General features: G+C 37.6%; 1 protein-coding gene across 3 annotated transcripts in view; it reads left to right on the top strand.

The window, feature by feature from the left end:
* The window catches only part of unc5db (unc-5 netrin receptor Db), a 164,834-nt gene that overhangs the window by 133,482 nt on the left and 6,564 nt on the right, over positions 1-24,788 (top strand). For 2 of the 3 annotated variants that reach the window (XM_058775722.1, XM_058775721.1), the window contains exons 9-14: positions 3,158-3,343; positions 8,069-8,425; positions 9,276-9,360; positions 17,987-18,158; positions 20,537-20,764; positions 24,461-24,610. In XM_058775722.1, coding sequence (XP_058631705.1) covers positions 3,158-3,343; positions 8,069-8,425; positions 9,276-9,360; positions 17,987-18,158; positions 20,537-20,764; positions 24,461-24,610 — 1,178 coding nt within the window. The remainder of the gene's footprint in view (positions 1-3,157; positions 3,344-8,068; positions 8,426-9,275; positions 9,361-17,986; positions 18,159-20,536; positions 20,765-24,460; positions 24,611-24,788) is intronic. The other variant, XM_058775723.1, reaches the window with a different exon arrangement.

Here is a 24,788-nt window from a genome sequence, read left to right as displayed (position 1 = left end):
CGAGGCAGCTGTGTCGGATTGAGCAGTTGCGCGCAGTTGCTCTCCACCGACTGCGCTGTCAAAAGCATGATGGGAAACGACTGACTGACGACACAGCTTAATGCTCATTGGTTCAGACAACAGTGACGCTGAGTTCTCTTCTTAAATGTTCTATTTTTTAATCCGATTTCATGCTATTATGTATTTAAATTGTGCATGAAAATTCCCAAACACTATGACAGTGCGATCTCTGTGTGAAATATTGTTGTCATATTTTCTATAAAAATCTAAAATACATGTTTGAATTAAACTAAAAAGCACTTTGAGTGTCTTGTTCATCATGTTTATATTCATATAAAAGCAACAGAACTGAAATTATATCATGTTTATCAGCAGCACAGCATATGAGTGAGAATCTGCCTTTGATCTCGTTGGTATCTGTTCTTCTTCGAGAGCTCAGAACTGTCCATCTTGACTGCGCTTATTTCATTCCTCCCTCACTGTACTCTCGCCTACATTTCAGGCGAGGCGATCTCAAACAAGCCTAATGGCATAGATTTGATGCCATAGGAAGTGCACATTTGAAACGTCTCCCGTTTGATGTGATCGTAAAGACGTTCTTCGACTGAAAAAATGCATTTCTTGTCAAGAGAAAAAGTGACAGAAACAGCAGTTGTGAGTGGGGTTTCCAACACTAGCCCCGCCCCTGCGTTAATGGCTGAAAAATTAATCACCTGCATTAAAGTGCTAATTTTGACAGCACTAATATATATATATGTATATATATATATATATATATTGTGACGAGTCGGTTGCCCTCCCCCTTATTGTCATCACCACCCCGTCCCTTATTCGCCCTTCACCAGGCTCCCGACGGGAGTGGGTGTGCGAGAGAGGAGGGGCGTGGAAACAGCGAGGGCTGGCGGCGTGTGATGAGGCACAGCTGAACTGAATGAAGCCTCATCACCGCCGATGTTTAAATGCCAAGCGCGCCTCTCCTCGAGAGACCGGTCTCTTCCCCCGTGAATGCACGCACGCACGCTGGTGTCCTCGTGGGTCCAGGAAGGGAGCGTAGAGGGACTTCCGCGCCACCGGAGACGTGAGCCGCCGAACCTGCGGTCCGGAAGAAGCCGCACCAGTGGACGGTCGTCGGGCCAGGATGCCGGGCCGTACAAGTCCCGCCGGACTCCGCGGAAGAAGAGGAAGAGCCGCCGCTGGAATGAAGCCGCCGCCCCTCGCGCCGCGGACCAGAGCGGGAGCGAGTGCGGCCGCCGGACTCCGCCCCTTACCTGGACCCTCCCTTCCAGAACACTGCCCTCCTTCACAAGTCCCGCAGCACGACGAGAACACCAGACCCCCCTGTTTCTTTTGGACACTTTTTTTCCCCCTTGGACATTCTTTCATTGTTTTTGTTTAATAAAAGCCTCTCCGAGGCCTGACGCCTCACCCACTCTGTCTGTCGTTGGCTCCTCCCGTCGCTATATATATGTATGAAGAGTTCAGATGCAAAAGCCTCTAAGTGCCATTTGAAATTTTCTTCTAAAATTAGCATTTTTTTTTTCTTCTCAGGCTCCTATGTGTAGGTTCAGTAATTTCACTTTAATGGCAAAGAATAGGTTATTTTCTATATTATTGCTTATTGCCTTGTGGCAATTCTTCTTCCCAACTAAGTTTGTCATAAATCAGAAAAAGATGCTGATTAAAAATTTGATGATTCTCAGTATAGTCCTGAATATTCTGCTGGTGTCCTTATCAAGATTTTCTGCGTATCCATTTCAGAGAATTTCAAAGTGCTAGTCAATGTATTGTGTCCTTTTTAGATGATAGAGTGAGTGATTGGATGTGGCATTTGAACGTGCTATATTTAGAGGAAGCAACGAGGTGTAATCACTGAATATTAACTCACCTCGTCAAGCATATTATGTCTTCATTTCTCCCCGTGTATTATTTTAACCATATTGAAGCACTTTGCAAAACATGATTTTAAATATGTATTAGTACCAGGTGCTTCTGCATTGTTACAGTGATGTGACTCTGAGACTCTTCTGTGTGCACTGATGTGTGAGCTGGGTTATAATTCTTCTAATTGAATCTATTAAATCTATTCAATGATGGACATGCAATTAAATCACCTTTACCCTTGGACAGAAACTTGTTTCCGGCTTGCAGCATGTAATCCTGTTCAACTTTCCGTAGTGCGTCAGGATATTTGAAATGCAGTGCTGTAGTTTTATAAGCATATTCTTCCTTTCACGGCATGATTAATGTCCTTTGTGTCCTTTGTGATCTGGCAAGTTCTGTCTGCCCAACCCTCCTGCTGCAGAGGTCACTTGGGCCAGTGCTGTAGATGCCAGCTGAACAGATGTATCATTGCGTGGGGTGTTGGCACTCCACTCTGCCAGTTATTAAAGTAGTAAGAGCCCTGGAATTCACACCTCCCAAACTGCCCTCACGTGCCAAGCATATCTTTATACACTGCTAAACATGTGCATATTGCACCTGTTCCATTTACACAGGTGTCTAAAAGATTTGCAAGACTAACCGCAATGACCAGGCGTGATGGCTTTAAATGTTTCCCTGTCATCAAAAGGTTTTTTTTTTTTTTTTTTGTCTGGCACTGTGAAAACATTTCACTTGCACACAGTATACAAAACTGTTAAAAGAACTATAACTTACAGTATTTATCTTATTATCTTGATTATCTTATTGTACTATATGTTTTGTCTATTTCCTAACACAGTGTAATAGCAGCAATAATAATGTTTATAATAGTAATAACAGTAACAATAATGATGATGATGAGAATAATAACAATGATGATAATAATAATAATAATAAAACAACAATAATAATTGTAAAAATAATGACAACAATAGCTGTTGTTGTGAAACATTATAAAATCACTTATAATTAGTGCTGGGCAGTGATTAATCAAATCCAAAATTAAAGTTTTTATGTACATGTGTGTGTGTGTGTGAACTGTGTATATTAATTATGTATATATAAATACACACACATGTAAGTATATATTTAATAAAAATAGGTTATGTTTATATATTAAATATATTTATATATAATAATAATAATAATAATAATAAATGCATGTCTATTCATGCAAATAATGTTTTTTCCTGGAAGTCTAAGTATGTGTTTATGTGTGTTTACGGCTGTGTCCCAGGCATGGAGAACTCTATTGATGTTGCACTGTACTCTGGTCTGGCTGCGGGGGTGATCGCTGTGATCGTCCTCATAGTGGCCATCACCCTCTACAGGAAGAGTCAAAGTGAGTATGGAGTGGACGTCATTGACTCATCTGCTCTTGCTGGGGGCTTCCAGTCCTTCAACTTCAAAACCACCAGACAGGGTAAGAGTTCACTGTAGATGAAGCGGTTCGGTTGGATTAATTGAATTGTTGTGTTACTGATGTTTATGTGCCACTTGTCACAATAACAGGCTAAGCTACAATGAATATTCAGACAATTCCAAATAAATTAATTGCTTGTGAAGCATATAGACACACATGCCATAAGAGTTTTTTATTGCACAGTAAGGCACTAACATATTTCACTCACACAAACAGCCTCTCCTGAGCAAACACACATTCGCACACAAAAAACTCCAAATCCTTTGACGAGTAAATGTGTAAGGCATGCTACGTTGACTTCAATTCTGCCATTTTGTCAGCTGTGCCAATAACTTTTGTTGATAAGACCACGACTATAGTCACATGACCCAAATTTGGTTCCGCTACACGCATCCATATTACCACCGCTGACACTTCTGGGTCAGAGAAAGTGATAGCCATCGCCTCGCAGGGTAATCAATCCTGCCTGCTTGTGACAGCACAGTGAAAGGCTGCGACTAGCAGCTTGTGTTTACTGTGCTCAAGGCCTAGGATGTCGAACCCCCCTCCCACTTGTATGCAACAGGAAAGAGGGGATCAAGGCTCAGCTGAGCCGCATCTGTCAGGTCATCAATCCTATTTAAAAAGGCCAACTTTCTCCCAGCCTCCCGCTGCGCCTCATTCCAACAGCCAATCCGGTTCCCATCAGAGCTCATAGGAAAGACCGAACCCCATGCAAGGGAAACGAGAACACATGTTGGATGTTCACTTAAGGATGTGGGATGTAGAATGAGACAATAGAAGCTTCTCTAAACAGTTGTTCATTTTAAAAGTTCAGAAGTTCCAAATTTGATTGCATTTGATGTGGGTTTGATTTGCTTTTCTTTCTCTCAAGGTAGGTTTTGTGTTATTCATTATATTTTGTATCACTTTTCCTTTTAACTCCATTCGCTGCATGATATCTATTGCAGTTTTTCTCAGTGTGTAATTATGATAAAGTTTCTGAAGTATTCCAGCTGACTCTCTAAATCACAGGTAACAGTATGACACTCCAGACCTTTGCCCGCCTGTCTGCTCTTGAAATCTGAGCCACTGAGTCATTTTAATCACAACTCTAATTCCAGATCTTTCCCCGTAAGGTGCCCACTACATGCCTGTTTCATTAACTCCTATCATCCTGCTGTCTCGTCCTTTCATTTTTCTCTCATTTTTTTCAGATTTTCTGTCTCACAGGGATCATATCCTGCTTCTGATGAGGGGAAAACCAATTTGTTGTGGATGAGAATTTAAGCAGTTGAACCATTTAATGTGCTTTAATTTCTTTATATGTCTGGTGAAACTAAATCGGGTTCAGTTCTCTGCTATAGGTAGTGGTTAATTTACGTCATGTCGTTCTAAACCAAGTTAGTTAGTTATTTTGAGAAATGTCTCATACTATTTTTTTGTCCATACAATGGATGTAAAAATTGCTTTGGTGTATGGACATAAACAGTTGAAATGTTGTGCACAATATCTTATGTGTTCTACAGAATAAAGAAAGTAAATGATGACATAACTTTGGTCTGAATATACCTTAAAAGGATAATAATGAAGTTGATAATTCCAAATGTGCATATGCATCAGCATTTTTCCACCATAATTTGTTCCATTCTGACACCTTACAAATTTGTAGGACCGTTCAAATTCATAAGACACACCTGTCGTCACCCTATTGCAAAACCTTGACCTGTCCAAGCATGGCGACTAGAAATATCCCAAACGCCTGACACCGATCAGCCCAGCCTGGGGTAATTAACGATTTTCCTAAAAATAAAGACCCATTAGCCTCCTGCCTCCCACCGCTCACTGTGCAGCAGCTGGCCAGCAAGGACTAAGTGACTCGAGTGTTAGAGCTACTTTGGCACCGGGATGATTCGTGGGGGCTCGGTGACTGTGTGTGCCTGCTTCAGACAGGAAAAGGTGAGAGAGCAACAGCGAGGGATGAAGACCCCCTTCCAAGAGCCGTTCTGAGTTCAAGCTGGGAGGTGACAGATTTAAAAACTTGAAAAACAAAAAGGTCATTTAGACGTAGTTCATATATGTATGTCCTCCTGAGTAGCTAAATGAATTCATTTTACAGGAAAGCGCAAATCTCTCATGATGTCACTGGAGACAAGTACAAGTACATTTGCTGCTCGGGTCTGCTTGCATAATCTAAAATGCCAGCTAGCGATGGGTCTATCTTAAAGGGAATAATGCAGGTGTCCCCAAACCTTTTTTTTTTTTTTGTAATTTAAACTGCTTAAACTATATACTTGCTGAAATAATGTTTCAGTAATTTACAAAACATATACAAATGACACATATTTGCATATTCATTGTTCTCTGATTTTGGTTAATGGTCAAATGGCATGAAGGTAAAAAGATAAAATATTGATTCTTATTTCAGTTAATGTTTTATTTTGATTGTTTTCATATATATATACAGTGCCCTCCAAAAGTATTGGAACAGTGAGGCCAATTCCTTTATTTTATTGCTGTAGACTGAAAACATTTGGGTTTGACATCAAAAGATGAATATGAGATGAGAGATTAACATTTCAGCTTTTATTTACAGGTATTTTCATCTGGATCTGATACACAACTTACAAGATATCACCTTTTGTTTGAACCCACCTGTTTTTCATGTTACCAAAAGTATTGGAACATGTGACTGACAGGTGTGTTTTGTTGCCCTGGTGTGTCCTATTAATTGACAATAGCACTGAATGTCTGCGCTCAGTTTCAGATCCATGCAGACTGCATTTATAGTTAGTTAGACGTGTAACCAACATGAAAACCAGAGAGGTGTCTATGGGTGAAAAACGAGCAATTGTGAAGCTGAGAGAAGATGAAAAAATCAATCAAACCATTGCACAAACACTGGCAATAGCAAGTACAACCATTTGGAATCTCCTGAGGTAGAAAGAAACCACTGGTGTACTAAGTAACACACCTCGAACGGGTAGATCAAGGAAAACATCAGCAGTTGACGACAGAAACATTGTGACAGCTGTAAAGAAAGACCCTAAAACAACTGTTATTGACATCAGCAACAATCTCCAGTGGGCAGGAGTGAGGGTATCACAATCTACTGTTCGCAGAAGACTTCATGAACAAATGTACAGAGGCTACACCAGAAGATGCAAACCACTCATTAGCGAGAAGAATAGGAGACGAGCCTCAAAAATTCTGGGACAAGGTTTTATGGACTGATTTTATGGACCAAAGTGATGGAAAGGCTAAAGTTTGGAGAAAGAAAGGATCTGCTCATGATCCCAAACATACAAGTTCATCTGAAACACAGTGTAAACAGGTGTACATTATAGTACACATTACACTGGTAATGTAATGGCTTGGGCTTTCATCGCTTCTTCTGGGACAGGCTCAATAATCTTCATTAATGATGTAACACATGACGGCAGCAGCAAAATTAACTCAGAAGTCTTCAGAAATATTTTGTATTTGCAACTAAATATTAAGTCTTATTCACTTTAATCTAGTTTAAGTCAATCTGTTCCGATACTTTTGCTCACATGAAAAATGGGTGGGTTCAAACAAAAGGTGATATCTTCTAAGTTGTGTGTCAGATCCAGATATGAATACCTGGAAATAAAAGCTGAAATGCTGATCTCTCGTCTCATATTCATCTTTTGATGTCAAACCCAAATGTTTTCAGTCTACAGCAAGGAATTGGCCTCACTGTTCCAATACTTTTGGAGGGCACTGTATATATATATATTAGTATTGTCAAACGATTAATCGGGATTAATCGCATCCAAAATAAAAGTTTTTGTTTACATTATATATGTATGTGTTCTGTGTATATTTATTATGTATATATAAATACACACACATACAGTATATGTTTTGAAAATATTTACGTTTATACAATTATATATTCATATTATTATATTTTATATTATATATAAATATATTTAATATAAAAATAAAATTTTCTTAAATATATGCATGCATGTGTTTGTATTTATTTATACATAATAAATATACGCAGTATACACACATATTATGTAAACAAAAACTTTTATTTTGGATGAGATTAATCGCGATTAATCATTTGACAGCACTAATATTCTCATATTTCTGCTGCTGAAACCAAATAGGACCTTTTTTCATGGTCTTTATAATTATTAATTTTAACTCTAATTATAAAAAAGTAGACATGCTACTATTGTAAATTACAGTTGTACCATAAAATAAAAAAATATTTTAATAGCCTTTCTTCAACTGCAGTTCACTTATGAACCAGTTCAAGTTAAAATGTAACATATTGCCAAAAAAAAAAAAAAAAAGGACTCAGAATTATATACTCTTAATAATCTAACACCTATTCAGAACAATATTTCAAGTAGTTAGATTTTGAAGGGCCAATTGTTTAACAGTAAAAATAAGCATAAATAAATCATTTAGTAGATGCCAAAGCACTTTCTTTTCTCACATACTTAAAATTGTCCTTTTCACTTTTCTATTTTTCGAGATAAGACATTTTTCCTTTTTCCAGCACTCTTAGAATGAATATTTTAGCCAAAACAGCAAATTAAATATTTAATCCTTTTCTATTTGCATGCCTTGATTTTCAGGCCATGGTCTGCTGCACTGGAGCTGGCCTGTCAAGACCCCATCTAACTGTATTCTTCTCTTTTTACCTGTATTAACAACTCCTATAAAACACCCAAAATATCACAGACTGTGTTTTCATCTCCTCAGGCAATCCACTTCTGCTGAATTCCTCCATGCAGCCCGATATAACTGTCGGCCAGACGTACAGCAGCCCAATCTGCTTTCAGGACTCCATAGACAAAGAGCTCTTTGACCCCCTGCCAGACAAGGTCAAAGTTCAGAGCTCCTTTATGGTTTCACTAGGTGTGGCGGACCGGGCCGAGTACCATGTGAAAGCCCATCCGGAGACCCTTCCTGCTAACCTTCACCCAAACTACAGCACAGTGGAAGGAAAGAAGACCACTATGATTGCTTCTAATGGAATTCACACACTCAGGAAGACTCAGTTTAAGACAAGCGCTGTGTTTGGGCACCTGGGTGGCCGTTTAGTCATTCCCAATGCAGGTGAGAGAGAGTATGTGTTTGATAGATTCAAGTTATTTTTATGCAATGTTGAGCATGAATGGATTTAATCTTAAAGTACAGTACAGCTATAGTCATTTGTATTATGTTAGCAATTGGATTAGATGGAGTTCACCTAATAAAAATGAAAATACTCTCATTTGTTCACCCTCATTTTCCTCCAAACCCTCAAACAGTGGCTTTGGTATCTGTGAACAATATACAAAATATCTCTAATCATCTGTTTGCATCTAATAAGTGCACTAAAACCAAATGTTCTCTTTGGCTGATGCTTGTAAAGGTCAACAATTCACTGAACCCACTCTCTGAGGTCCTTGTGTTGAAGGGTTCTTAGGGCCAAAGAAAAAACACTTTGTTTCACATCAGATTCAGGGAAACTACAGAGAACAAGAGGAGTGGAGTTTGAGGATTTTATTATTTTACATAAAAACACAATTATTGTAATTTTTACTTTTGAGTGTGCACGAAGAAGTGAGGAAAATAAAGGCAGACTTCATAAAACACATCTATAGTTATTAAAATGCACGAGTACCATTATTATCTGTTGACTGACTTGAATAAATTAGTAAAGACGAAGAAGAGGATTACAAAGTATTTGTCTTCTAAACGCATTTAAAAATCTGAGTACATATTCACCTTTCACAAGATTGTAGTCAAATATATGAGCACTTAATATGTAAATATAAGGACATGGAATCATTTTCAAGTCTTTTTCTGTGTTAATGAATGCTCATATTGGTAATTATTTTATGAAGCATAGGAATCAATGTGTATTGTGTAGCAGCACATAAATAGTATCTCACTGTTGATGTTGATGGTGTTGGTTTTCTAGGAGTAAGCTTGCTGGTACCTCACGGGGCGATTGCTGATGACACCTCTTGGGAAATGTACATGCTCATAAATCAAGAAGAGTCTAGGTAAGACTGTAGACAACATATCTGTATCTCTCAATGTATAAGCATTGGCGTTTCTTCTCAAAGGTCTAGAAAAAAAAAAGGAAAAATGGTAAAAATGTATTTTTAATACACAATTTAAATTTCTTTTTTTTTTTCAAAAACCTTTATACTAGACCCAGCATTATACAGTAAACAGCCGGCCACCACAACAAAATGATGGACATATTTCATAAAATGTTTCATTTACATAATCTGGATATCATGCCAAAAGAGAGATCCAGGTTTTAAAAATTTGAACAGCAAAATACTTTGTTTATAAAGTGTGTACATTTGCTTTTGATGTTGAAAAACGCATTATTTTTATTAATTGTAATGAATAAAAAGAGTGTGTAATTTGTAGAATTTTTTATGCATTTGCTTTTAGCTTCCACCTGTATACTATTTTCTTTCAAGGGCATACTTTAATACAACTGTAGGGTAGTTCTTTCTGTAGGACAGATGAAAATGACACTGCTATGTAATCCAGTGATGAAAGTAAGTTCAGTTAGAACAGCTAAACATTTTTATTAACAGTACTGCTTTGAAAGGTTACATATTTAAAGACAGATGCTACTGCTTTAAATAGTTACACATTAGATGATATAGATGCAAATTAGGTAAATTAAATTTATTTTTTAGCGCTTGTGGTATACAGGAATGTTGTCATCTGTTTTATGGGAAGAAATCCCATTAGTTGGACCAAATGAATATGGAATGCACATATTAGAATTGACTTTTATCATCAAGACTCTCACCTTAAATTGAGATCTTATTATGAATATTAGATTTGGAATCTGACTTTACACTGGGATGTGTAATGCCATAAAAGCTCTGTCAAACTAGCAGAATTCTGACTTTATGAGTTATTGAACTCTTTTAGGTGAAAAGCTGAAGTCTGATTATGTCACAAGCCGTGACTTGATTTCCCTTTATCACATCGAACATGAAGTTCACAGAAGTGAATCTTTTTTATCCTGATCATTGAGTGATCGTTTTATGTGAGTTGTTTTGGCATTTATAGGTCATGGTCTACACCCCCACCCGAATCTTTCCCCATAAAACTTTCTTGAGAGTTTCTGAAGGTCTTCGATTTTGACATGTTGTGTATTATGTATTCTCAGCATGTAAAGGTAATGACCCTGCGTGAGCCTTGATGTGTCTCTAGAGACAATATGACTGTTGCACTCTGCCAAAACCTGAAGGAGATCCAACACAACTTGCTGTCATTACTCAGACTGAATACATCTTCATAACGACACAGGATGATGGAGGAAACAGTTACAACAAATGAGTGCAAAATGAGGACATTATGAGTCTCTGGCAGAACACTGATTTAGCCTGGAGCCTTGAGTCAGAGTCCTGCACGGGTCCTGTTTGATAAACCCGCACCCGCAGTAGTTAACCGAATACCCGACCCGTTATCCGACAGCAACACTAAACGACCCGACCCGTTTGACATAAAAACCGCGACCCGAACCGCACCCGCATTAAATCTACATAAGGCAGACAAAACACCTTTATTTTATTTTTAATGTAACAAGCAATTAACAAGTCATTACAGAGTTATACATTAACAGTTAATGCGTTAATATTTTAATAATAAATAATAATAAATTTAATAATAACATTTAACACACGCAGCCCAACAAGTTAACAGAGAGAGAGAGAAATCACCATTCAACTTGTAAACAATATAAAACTATTGCGGACTATTGCGGACTAAAGCTTTTATTCAAACTGTGAATAGATTAACTACAGAAAAGCGAGCAAAGAGTGCTCCCTTTAATATAATCACTAGACCTAACTGTCAATCAATGTCAATACAGCTGTCAATTGGCTAAAGTGCGCAGTGTTTGCAAATCCCGCTGTAGAAGCCCGGTCTTCAGACAGAGCTCGTGAACGCAAGCACGGGACAATTTGAAAGGAGCTGCCTATCAGCGTGTACTGGATTAAGTCGAAATTGTCTTGGTTATAATTGTACCCACAACCCGCCCGTGCCTGTCACCAGTCCGACCCGCACCCGCACCGCACCTGACACGTCAATATTATTCCACCCGTTACGTCAATTTTTGCGGTTCACCCGTCGGGTACCCACCCGCGTGCAGGACTCTGCCTTGAGTTCAAGGTGCACCCTGTAATTTTATCCTCACTAAAAATGTTTTACTTATAAATAAATAAAATGAATAGCACTTTTTATAAACTGTTAAATTATGCACACACGAGGTGAAGGCTTCAGATATATCAGTGGCCTGCATGAAATTAATGGGTTGGTTGTGACTTATCGAGATCACTTTCCAGGCGTGCAACATAAGCTTATTGTAAATGCGTCTCTCTACCTATATTTTTGCAAAATTACAAAAACTTTTGATTTATGAAGACTTATTTTTGCACAATTCCTTACATAATTCTTTGTGACTTCCAAAGAACATAGTGCTTGATTTGTTAGCTAACACATTTTGACATTTGCATGCATCACATAAGCAGCATTTGTATGGCTTTTCTAACGTTGTAAACTCGCTTGGTAGCTCACCTGGTACAGCATTGTACTGTCAAGATAAAAGAGCTCAAAGAATTGTAGAAGCTAAATTGGCATGTTGCTTTAACAAACACATTTTTATCCTCACGTTTGCTTGTCAATACTAGTTAGTATCAGGGGTAGGGTTTTGTGTAGACCATTGGTCTCAATTCCTGGACGGCCACAGCTATGCACAGTTTAGCTCCAACCCTAATCAAACACACCTGATCCAGCTAATCAAGGTTAAAAAAAGGTTAAAACTGATCTCACTTTTAGTGCCACTCACTGGACATTTCATTTTTAAAGTGTTTTGCGAAGTGAAGAAGCAATGTAACGTAATTTTGTATAAATGTTGACTGGGTTCTAGGTGTGTCAATCAAAAAATTTACTACTGCTATCACGACTAATAATAATAAAAATAAAATGTTTTTTAGAGTAGTGTGTTATTTTATGTTATTTTTAGGTCTGCTTTTTGTTTATGGTTTGTGGCTTATAAAAACATCTACAATTATGTTATCTTCTGTGGAAGATAGATAGAGAAATTGATCATGTAGCTGATCTTTTCCTTTCAGTGCAAGTGGGTGGGGATAAAGTAAAATTCATGCGAGGTACTTCAGCCTGTATAAGTCTTCGCCAGTTTAGGTCATTATTCACAGACAATCTTTATGAAATCTTTGATTTTGACATCTTGCTTGAGGAGCAGTTTGGGCATTCTGATACAATTCCTTTTGTGTTCCACAAAGAAAGAAGGTCATTCAAGTTTCAAACGACATGAGGATGAGTAAGTAATTATGGACTTTTCGTTTTTGTGGAACTATTCCTTCAAGTCAAGTTACTGATCAATTTGCCACACTGAAGTCACGGTCAGATGCCCAAATGAAAGAATGAATACATAATAGAAGCATTAAGTTTGCCTGTCGCCTCCTACAGTGTCTGCTAATGCTCCAGCACTCTGCTGCCTGACCCTCTAGCAGTGACTCATCAGTCTTTTTGAATAATGCTTCTCAATACAGACCTAGGAGCTTTCAGAGTAAGACCCTTGATGATGAGGAGGAGAGTAGTAAAAAACATGACAAGCTACTTAAGGTACTAGAGTGGAAACTCATTTAGAAGTGCAGTTCCTTATGCAACACAGGTAATCTGCCCCCAGCCTTGATTCAAAAATGCAGACCAGTGTTGTGTCGCAATGTTTACTTGTTCTATGTAAAAACTGTTTACATAGAGAAATTCGGTCTTTTGTGGTGTGAATACCAGAGAGGTCTATGCCTGGCATTGCAATTTTAACTGAAAGTTTTATCTGTTTTAATATTTTAAAATAAGTAGGATGTTATTTGTATTATGTAAAGACAACAAAGCTTTCGATTGAGCGGTTGTGTTTTTTGCTTGTTGTTCAAATAGACAGTGGAAATGAAAAGTTAATTGAAGGACAATGTTTTGCCTCAAGGATGTCAGTGTCAAACACATACAGTTGACGCATTTCAGACATTCATCATTGTCCTTCATACAGCCTCTTTTAGGGAAACCTGAATGAGATTTGAATCACATTGAAGTTCCTACAGACCTGACATGTCTGAATAGTAATTAGATGTAAATAGAAGAACACTTGAAGAGAGTTGGATAAGGACAGACTGATTGGCTGTAAAGAGTGTTTTAGTCCTTATTCCCTCTTCAGCAAAGCTGAATTAATATAAATTCAGATAAACTGTAAAAGCTTATGGCTTCCTTTGGGCATACTGCAAAAGTCCTTAAAGCGAGTTCTGCTGCTGTGGTGCTCCTAGATTTTCAGTTTGTGGTGAATTTTCTATTACAAAGTGGTTAGTTGGAAAGAGAGAAAGAACAAAACTTTGGATATGCATGGCACTTTAGTGTCCCATTGCTTTCCTTAAAGTAAGAGAAGCACTTTAAAAAAAAAAAAAGTATTTTATTAGATATGTATGACACGCTATTATTTATTAATATTATCTATCTCAATGTTGGCTAAATTTACAACTATTGTTCACAGCCCTGCTTGAAGCATTTTTAAATCAGCTTTTGATCGTCTCGGTTTTGACTATTACATGTTGATGTCTATCTAATGTTTATTGCTAAAAATTAAAATTAAAAGGACCACATTATGTATATATGCATTTTCATGTTGTACAGACTATGCAGTGTTGACAACCAAAAGGCTTCCCCTTCCTTTTTTTTTTTTTTTTTACCTTTAAATTTGCATAAAAGGCCAAAGCCTTCATTAACTCTTTCTCATTAATGCATTTTATGTTATGGTTTACCACCACAAGGAAAAGATGGAAGGCAGAGATAATGGCCAGAAGATCATAAGCAATGACTAATGAATATGCAAGAGCTGCTAAACGACTCCAGTGCCCTCAGAGAAAGAGTAGCTTCTCCTAAATCAAGGTTCTCTGAGTCATGTTTGTAATGATTCTCTAGACTGCAGACGTGACAGTTTTTATCATTATATTATTTGTGCAGGATAAGAAAGGTTGCGGGGACAAATATTTTTTCTGTCAATACATATTTTTATTGTGTTTTGTTGTCATTTTTATTTGATTTAGCTAAATGTCTTGACTTTTAATTATTGGTCTAGTGTAGCTCAAACAGGCAAGTGTAACGCTAGTGATATCAAGGTTTGATTCTCAAGGATTGCATACACTGATAAAAAGCATACTTTGAATGTAGTCTAAACTGTTTTGAGTAAAGCATCTGCCAAATGCACGCATTTGTTTGTTTTTTCACACTACCACTCAAAATGTTTCTGAAAAGAGTATCTCACCAATGCTGCTCAATAATAATTTTTTATTATAATCTTTGTAGAAAGATTTGCTGATTAATATTTTTGTGGACAGTTTTTTTTTTTTTTTTAAAGGGTGGTTTACTGCGATTTCACTTTTTTCATTTTAAATAGTGTATAATGCTGCTGTTGGTGCATGAACAGTATCTGCAAAGTTGCTGCGCTGAAAGTTCAACGTAAGCGGAGATATCGTCTTTTAAAAATCAGGAAGTTTAATGCCTACAAAAACTACTCATATGGGACTACAACGAGATACTTCCCGGGTTGCATACGTAACAAACCCATAAATTTGCATCAACCCCTCCCTCCGGAACATGCAAAAAGGGGGCAAGGCCATGTTCTGCGGCTTTGTCGAAGAGGAAGAGTTATAGTGGAGAGTTGTAGTCATGCCGTCGAAACAGTGTTATTTTCACCCAGCAGTCAGGTCTTCTGTGTTCGGGCTTCCTTAGTTCATCAACAATGGTTAAAATTTTAGTTTGATTATGTTCCTGACAATTACAATCCTAATTTAGCTCTCTGTGCTGCGCATTTTACGGAAGACAGCTTCCAGAATCTACACGAGTTCAATGCCGGATTCACACAGAAACTATTACTAAAACATGGAGCGGTTCCTTTAAAACCAGAGGCAGCAGTTGTTGGGCCACAACCTGTAAGTACGATTTGATAATTTTAAATGTATTTGCATGTATAATTTCAGACGTAATGTTTTAGTTTTATCAAGGACGTAAACAAATGCCAACGCTGGCTTTAGTAGCCAGTTAGTTAAATGCTATTTCGTGTGTCTATGACAAACACGTAAAAACATTTTGGACCCGAATTTGTAATGATGTACTAATTTTGTAAATGTATTTTCCATGTATACTTTATGACATAATTTTTCGATTTGATCAAGAACGTAAACACAAGCCAACGCTGTTTGGTTATAGTAGCCAGTTACAAACCCGATTCCAAAAAAGTTAATAAAAACAGAATGCAATGATGTGGAAGTTTCAAATTTCAATATTTTATTCAGAATACAACATAGATGACATATCAAATGTTTAAACTGAGAAACTGTATAATTTTAAGGGAAAAATAAGTTGATGGCATCAACACATCTCAAAAAAGTTGGGACAAGGCCATGTTTACCACTGTGTGGCATCCCCTCTTCTTTTTATAACAGTCTGCAAACATCTGGGGACTGAGGAGACAAGTTGCTCAAGTTTAGGAATAGGAATGTTGTCCCATTCTTGTCTAATACAGGCTTCTAGTTGCTCAACTCTCTTAGGTCTTCTTTGTCGCATCTTCCTCTTTATGATGCGCCAAATGTTTTCTATGGGTGAAAGATCTGGACTGCAGGCTGGCCATTTCAGTACCCGGATCCTTCTTCTACGCAGCCATGATGTTGTAATTGATGCAGTATGTGGTCTGGCATTGTCATGTTGGAAAATGCAAGGTCTTCCCTGAAAGAGACGATGTCTGGATGGAAGCATATGTTGTTCTAGAACTTGGATATACCTTTCAGCATTGATGGTGCCTTTCCAGATGTGTAAGCTGCCCATGCCACACGCACTCATGCAACCCCATACCATCAGAGATGCAGGCTTCTGAACTGAGCGCTGATAACAACTTGGGTTGTCCTTGTCCTCTTTAGTCCGGATGACATGGCGTCCCAGTTTTCCAAAAAGAACTTCAAATTTTGATTCGTCTGACCACAGAACAGTTTTCCACTTTGCCACAGTCCATTTTAAATGAGCCTTGGCCCAGAGAAAACGCCTGCGCTTCTGGATCATGTTTAGATATGGCTTCTTTTTTGACCTATAGAGTTTTAGCCGGCAACGGCGAATGGCACGGTGGATTGTGTTCACCGACAATGTTTTCTGGAAGTATTCCTGAGCCCGTGTTGTGATTTCCATTACAGTAGCATTCCTGTATGTGATGCTGTGCCGTCTAAGGGCCCGAAGATCACGGGCATCCAGTATGGTTTTCCGGCCTTGACCCTTATGCACAGAGATTGTTCCAGATTCTCTGAATCTTTGGATGATATTATGCACTGTAGATGATGATAATTTCAAACTCTTTGCAATTTTTCTCTGAGAAACTCCTTTCTGATATTGCTCCACTATTTTTTGCCGCAGCATTGGGGGAATTGCTGATCCTCTTCCCATCTTGACTTCTGAGAGACACTGCCACTCTGAGAGGCTCTTTTTATACCCAATCATGTTGCCAATTGACCTAATATGTTGCAAATTGGTCCTCCAGCTGCTCCTTATATGTACATTTAACTTTTCCGGCCTCTTATTGCTACCTGTCCCAACTTTTTTGGAATGTGTAGCTCTCATGAAATCCAAAATGAGCCAATATTTGGCATGACATTTCAAAATGTCTCACTTTCAACATTTGATATGTTATCTATATTCTATTGTGAATAAAATATAAGTTTATGAGATTTGTAAATTATTGCATTCCTTTTTTATTCACAATTTGTACAGTGTCCCAACTTTTTTGGAATCGGGTTTGTAGTTCGATGCTATTTTGTGTGTGTAAAACAAACGTGTACAAACTTCAAAAAATTGATATGTAATCACAACAGCAAACTTCCATTCAGAAACGTTTTGTAAGAGCCGTGCTTGCAGAAGTTCTGCTTGACTCTCTTCATTACCGCTTTCTGGGTCTGATTCTGGCTCAAACTGATACGGCAATATTGACACCATTATTTACATTTGACTGGAGCACATGCAACTGTCGCCCGTAAAGGTAAAGGGCGTGAACGTTTCCGGACAATGTGCAGTACGCAGTTTAGCCAATCACAACACACCGGCCCAACTAACCAATCTGAGCCCACTGCCTGTTTCTGAGGGAGTGGTTTCATAGAATCAGGGAGTCAACCGGTCGTTCAAATGACAGAGGAAAAAGCGGCTTACAATAAAGGTGAAATATATGAAAAATAAGGCGTTTTTTAACAAACGAAACATGAAGACATGTTATATTGCACCCCATAAACACAATCAAGCAAAGAAAAAAAGCAGTAAACCACCCCTTTAAGATTTTTTGATTAATAGAAAATTTAAAAGAACATTTACCTGAAATAGTATAGAACAAATCTTTTGTAACATTAGAAATGTCCATATTGTCACATGCATCAATTTTAATGCATCCTTGCATAAACAAATAGTAATTAAAAAAAATAATAATAATTTAAACTACTGACTCTGAGTGTATTTTATTTATTTCAAAATAAATAATGGTGTAGGTTCTCTTGAAATTATCAGTGATATACGCTATTAATATTTATCTTTTTTATTTTTCATTTTGTCTGCTAGTGCCCAATCAGAGGAAAGGTGTGAGATTATGTTAGGGCCAGAGATCACATATGGACCTCCGGGGCTGAACCTGTCCTATCCTGTTGCCATGACGATAGCTCATTGTGCTGAAGTCAGCGCTGAAAACTGGAACATTAAACTCAAGAGACAAACCAAGGACAACAAGTGGGAGGTAGGAACAAAGACATGACTTCTGCGTGTGTTTTTTTACACAGCAAATTAATTTCAGATTCTTTTCATTGTGACTCATAAGTATGTCAGACTGAAAACATTCTTAGTTATTAGCGATGGGCCAATATAGTACAATGCACTGGCAACCTTTGTCAATATAACATTTAAAAAAATGATTTAATACTTTACTCAGCTATACTGCCAGCCACTGACAATTAAACATTTATGCTGCCATGTGATACAATTAACCTGTCAACATGTGCCATGAACCAATTATGAGTGAAATTCATTTGAACCACATACCATAAAAGCTTGTGGCAGCCTTTGAGGCTGTGCGTGTTTTAAAAATGTGTTGATTAGGCGATTGTACACTCTTGACAAGAGATCCAGGGACGTCAGTTCCTCAGAGAAGGCTACGGCAGTGAAGTGCTCAAGGAAGAAACAATTACAGCCTGTAATAGCTGGGAAGACACACAGTTCATGTCAGTCAAACAGCAGGAGCATTGGGACAAGGCGCCCCATCAGACCCAGGATATATCGATCTGGCTGTACTAGAGGACCACCTGAAATAAGAGCTGACACAAGGCAATCAGGACAGGAGTCATGGACGGGACCTCCCTCCTGACCTTACTACAATCACTCACATTCATCCTAGTCCCATGTGTCTTACTCTGGCGTCAGTCTCTGAAAACTTAAAACTGTCATCACGGTTTGAAAGTTGATGTATTAATAAAAGTTTACCGTAGCGGCACATAGTTTGTTTATTGTGAGCCGCTAGCGTTATTGAAGGTGATTAGATAGTAACCTTCTTTCTGTGTCCGACCACCAGCCCGAGTCATTATTTAGATGAATTTCAGATTGTTCCGAAGCACGGTACTTATCCTTGAGATTACAGCCAGCAGTCTTCACGAAAGTGCATTAGCTGTCAAGAGTTTTTTCCTGGCTTTTAACAGTTTTATTTGTACAAGTGACAGCTCCAGTGTTGGTGATGGCTAAAGCAATTACATAAAAACTGCCGGTTAAATCACAGACTTGTCAAAGAAAGACTACAGTAGTACGCATTTCTATCCCTTACATGTGCGTCACATACTTTTTTAGCAGTTTACAAATAGAGTTTTTTTCTGAGGAGGTCATTCTGTTTGATATTTACGTTGCTTTGAAGAGCTGCAGTCACATAAATAAATGGTCGTCTGTCAGAAAAATGAAAAGAACCTGTATTGTATGAATGTCCGTGCTTGACTTGATGTTAGCCTAACCTTGTCAAAGAAATACAGAAGTGACCTCGCTGATTCGTGATTTGTGAGTGATTCCACGTTAGTGTGGCAGAGTGAATTTAGCTTTTTCCACTGATCACTGGCAAAAATATGGGCTGAGCTGAGAGGTGCAAAAAAATCTTGCAGCAGCTGCAAGTCAATCTGTATGAAGATGGTTTCTTTGAAGGCCTTCATACCAATGAGAAACCTCTTAGAATTTAAAGTTACATTAATGGGATGTTTTACTGGGAGTAGCATTTCACTTTGAACTTTTCATAGCATGGGGCACCAAAACAAATTCACTACATCCTACATCTTGGTGAAATTATCATTAAAAAATCATGTGTACCATTACATATCATAGTCTCATTTCCTAGATTAGAATTAGACATTGTAGACAGCTCTTTGGCACATGCAGCTTCTGATAATCTTGTTAGCTGATAAAGAACTGATAAGGTTAATTAACTTTAATTGCTAATGTTTCCTACGGTTTTATTGTGACAGAAAGAAAAGGCTGTTCAGTTAAAGGGATAGTTCACCTGGTTGATTTTTTGCCTCTATGCAACAAAAAGGGTATATTTTAAATAATGTGCTGGTGGTTCTTCTCCATGCAATTACGATAAAAAGGACATAAAATCTCCTTAAAATGTTAGTTCACCCAAAAATGAAAATGAGAACTTTAAAATGAGAACTTTAAACTAATCCTTTAAAGGGATATTTCACTCAGAAATGAAAATTCTTTCATCATTTACTTTACTTTACTTTACTTTACTAATCTGTTTGTCGTGTGCTGGAAGTTTGAAGAAGGTAACCATTGACTTGCATTGTATGGACCAAAAATAAAATTAAATTCTGTGATATTTCTCATAATTATGCAGGTTTAGAATGCATGATGGTGAGAGAATGGAAAACAAAAAAATGAATTTTAATATTTAATTATAACTTAAAAACTTAACTTATAACTTATCCCTTTAAAGTTCATCCATACATCTTGTGAACTATATATATATCATTTCATACAAGTATTTCATGCAATGAATACAAGTATTCATTAGAAAGTATAAAAAATCCAATTTTTGAAAGAGTCACGTTACCATGATTTGATTATCTCTTTCTTGGTTCACAGGAAATAATGTCAGTAGACGATGAATCGACCTCCTGCTATTGTCTGATGGACTCGCATAGCTGTCACTTGTTGCTGGATCAGCCGGGCTGTTATGCACTAGTGGGGGAGCCCATCACTGATGCTGCCATAAAGAGACTAAGGATTGCTGTGTTCGGCAGTATGGAGGCCTCCTCCGTGGACTACAGCCTGCGAGTGCACTGTGTAGATGACACACCGCATGCCTTTCAGGTGACAGCAGGACAGTGAACATGTGGTCGTAATCACATTACTCAAATAGAGAGCAACAGTCAGGCTCCGAAAGTAAATATCCCATTCATTTTTGTTGGGGAATTGATTTTTAATGATAACTTACTGTGAGCTACAAGGTAATCATTGATATAGGCTTTTGTTAAAACAAGCAGGCCATATTTTTTAAACACAATTAATTAATTTATTATTAATCATGTTTAACAACTGATTTCTTAGTGAAAAACCACATTAACCCTTGATTCTAGTTTTAAATAGTGCTCCCTTGTCTTTAATTCGGATGTCATTGACGGTGCTTCTTGAGATTGCAGTTCACCCTAAAATAAAAAATTGATAAGAATAAACTCATCCTCAGGCCAGATCATTTAAAATACTTTTCAAATATTTTTTTGCTTCAAATAAAAGTTTTGTATTACCTTGTAGCTTAGTGGTTTGGTTCAGGGCTTATAACTCTAAAAGACTTTTAAAAAATCCCTATGGGGAAAATAGACTGCTGAAAAAGTTGGCAGGCACTGTAGCATTCTATGTTTAAATATCTTGAAGAACTTCCTACATTTTAGTATTTTAAATGTAAATCTGTGGTGCATTGCAAGAAGTTCATAGTAACGCTAGACTGCATTTGCAGCAGAGATGGAAAGAGTATGAAAATATTTTACTCAAGTAAAAGTACCATTACATTAATGAAATTTTACTTAAGTACAAGTAAAAGCACCAGTCTAAAAATCTACTCAAGTAAAAGTAAAAAGTAGCTCATAAAATTTAAATATTAAAATTTACTCAGAGTAAAAATTACTTAGTTACATTTTAACAGTGGGAGGGAGGCAAAAATGGGATAGGCCAAGGGTGTCGGACTCAGTTCCTGGAGGGCCACAGCCCTGCACTGTTTAGACAGAACCCTAATTAAACACATCTGATCCAGCTAATCTAATCATTTAGGCTTATTTGAAAACTACATAGTATGTGTGTTGGAGCAGGGTGGAACTAAACTCGGCAGGGCTGCGGCCCTCCAGGAACTGAGTTTGACACCCCTGGGATAGGCCTATAAATCTCAGACTAGTTATTTTTTAATTAAATGAATCAGTTATTTAGAATAATAAGGCATTTGGGCTGTTACCAGGCAAATTAAATCAGTATCAACAAAACTAATCTTTGCAGTGCAGCGGAAACACAGAAGCTTCATCTGAAGTGGCATTTAGATGTATTTACACACTGTTTAATACAGGACATGAATGCATTTAACCTGCAGTTACAAATGCAGAAATAATGTTTTGATATATAAGACATAAAATGTTGAATACTCATTTGAAATTATTATTAAAAAATAAATAAATAAATAAATAAAAATAAAAAGATACTTTAAATGTGAAATTAAAACCGCCAGTAGGTGTCACAAAGTCACTGTTAATAAGTGAGTCATTGAGGCCCCGTTTACACTAGTGTGTTTTCGTTTTAAAACGCATAACTTTTGCAACGGTTACGCCTATCGTTTAGACTACTCTGGCATTTTCGAGGTCAAAAACGGAGACTTTTAAAAACGCTGCAGACCCCGTTTTAGTTTGAAAACTCCGGGGGTTGCGTTTCAGTGTAAACGGACCAAAACGGAGACTTTTGAAAACGATGGCGTGGCTGCCCACATTTGCTCTGCGTATCCTTGACGACCATGTAAACAGTAACATCATGCTCATTATTGTACCCATAGATGTGTATGGGTAGATTCCCCATTGGACCACTATGATTGTACCTGCATGAATGGTCATGTGACATGCGTTTTAAGTTATGTAGTGTAAACAGAGATCGTTTCTGAAACGCAGCAGAAATGCCAGTGTAAACGTTGATCGTTTTCATTCTAAAACGCCGTTTTAAAACGAAAACGCACTAGTGTAAACGGGGCCTGAGATTGAATCGAATCATTTAAACAGTTGATTCATTCAGTAATGAAACAGAGACGCAAAACAGTGCTGTGGCTGTGTTTGGGATTATTTTTGTTGTCGAAATAGAGCAAAAACAGGCAATATGGTGTCTAAAACGCAAGTCTGTTGATTAAATGCTTGTTTATTGAACTGTTGTAAAAAAAAATAATAATAATAATTATATATGTAATCATGCTGAGTTTTGGAGAAAAACGGCACTCTTCGTTTGATATTGAGTTACTGTATGAAATGACATAAATATATATTTTCTGCCCCTATATCTTCAATTTTTTGATCATACTGCATTTTAACAGACTGAATCATGCAGTGAAAGAACGCAGTCTAAATGCGCGTGTACACTAGTCTTATCTACTAGACTTCACTGCACTCTGTAGGAGTGTTTTGTTTTTGCCTAAATACTGATAATGTCAAATCGCACATCGTTAAAACAACAATTACGATATTATCGCAGACGATATATATCGCACAACCTGCACCGTCTTTTTGGCTAATTTGTGCAAAGCCTTTTGCTAAACTGCCAAAGCTTCATTTTAACCACCAATGCAACGATGCAAGTATTTACCTTACCTCTACATGCTTAAGAAGGACTGATGTCGAGATTTTATAAGCAGCTAGTTTGGTCTCCCTAGGCAAACACAGCTTACATTGCATAATAGAGCATAAACATGGCCAGGGGTTCACTTCATTTCCTTCGAGTTCAGCAGAATACGACGGGATTTCATTTTCAGCTTGGTCTGCACCATAACGCCTGTCTTGTCCGTCTGCATCTTTCTTCTGATTTTAGCGCCAGTTTGTTCTCCTGCCCATTATTTACCGCAGTAGTTTCCAGGGAGCAATTTTTTAATTTTTTTTACTCAGTAATTAATGTTTTAAAATGTAGCGAAGTACAATACTTCAAACAAAATATACCTAAGGTAAAGTAAAATTACAGATTTTAAAAATTACTTTAAAAAGTAGAAGTACACAAAAAAGCTACTCAATTACAGTAACGCGAGTAAATGTAATTCGTACTTTCCACCTCTGATTTGCAGTAGGTCCAAAAGTCTGAGACCAGTGGAGAAAGACTGGGTTTAGAATTATGTTGGTTTAATTGTGTGATCAAAATGTCTGCTTTGGCCAGTGCTATTTTCAAACACACAACCAGAGGATACAAAAGTCAAAGCCAATTACTGTTGTCTTGCATGAGTGCTCAGACTCCTGTGTGCTCACACACACACACACACACACACACAGACACACACACAAAGAGAACACTCATCTTTGCAAAGCAGCGATACACAAAGCAGTTTTGACAGATGAACACTGCCACGCTTGAAATCAAAGAAGCCAGTAATCAATTTAAATTCAATTTTCTTTTCAAAGCTTTAACCAGCACTTTGTTTGAAAGCTGTTTTTTTAAAGATATTTCTGAATGTTTATTAGCTGAAACGTTTTTTGTTCCTTCCAAACACTGTACCTTTTTTTAGCTACTCAAGATGAAGTTAAGATAATATTTCTTGTATTGAATTTGAACTACAATGTATTGACAAGATGTTACCGTTTAAATTGGCTTAGTGTTTTAACCTTTTTAGCCATTGCAGTAATTTCTCTTCTGAGCACCTCCTAAGTGGAGTAGCTGCAATACTGTGGTTCTTGGTTATGGTTGTCCAGTCCATCCACATTTTATTCCTGTAGCACTTTCTGCCCTTCCCTATGTTTTTCCCCAGTGTTCTTACTCTGTTTTTCCTGTACTTCCATTTTTTTACAGAAAGTGGTTACTGCTGAAACCAGTAGAGGAGGTCAGCTTCTCGAGGAGCCCAAGGTGCTGTTCTTCAAAGGAAACTGCCTCAGTCTGCAGGTGTCCATCCAGGATATCCCTCAGTTTCTGTGGAGCATCAAACCCTTCACCACCTGTCAGGTAACATGCTAGCATTAGTAGTCTACTCTGAGCAGTACTGTAATGTGCAACAGGCAGCTGCTTACACAACTGCATTGTAGACATCTCAGGTAAAGCGAGTCTACACTGTAAAAAAAAAAAAAAAAATTGCTGGATTAAAAATGACCACTACCGGGCTATTTGGCAACCCAGTTCTGGC

The sequence above is a fragment of the Onychostoma macrolepis genome, chromosome 05, assembly GCF_012432095.1.
Source record: "Onychostoma macrolepis isolate SWU-2019 chromosome 05, ASM1243209v1, whole genome shotgun sequence".
In the NCBI taxonomy this organism is placed as follows: domain Eukaryota; kingdom Metazoa; phylum Chordata; class Actinopteri; order Cypriniformes; family Cyprinidae; genus Onychostoma; species Onychostoma macrolepis.
The sequence above is the reverse complement of the archived record's forward strand: the minus strand, read 5'-3'. Positions and strand labels throughout refer to the sequence as shown.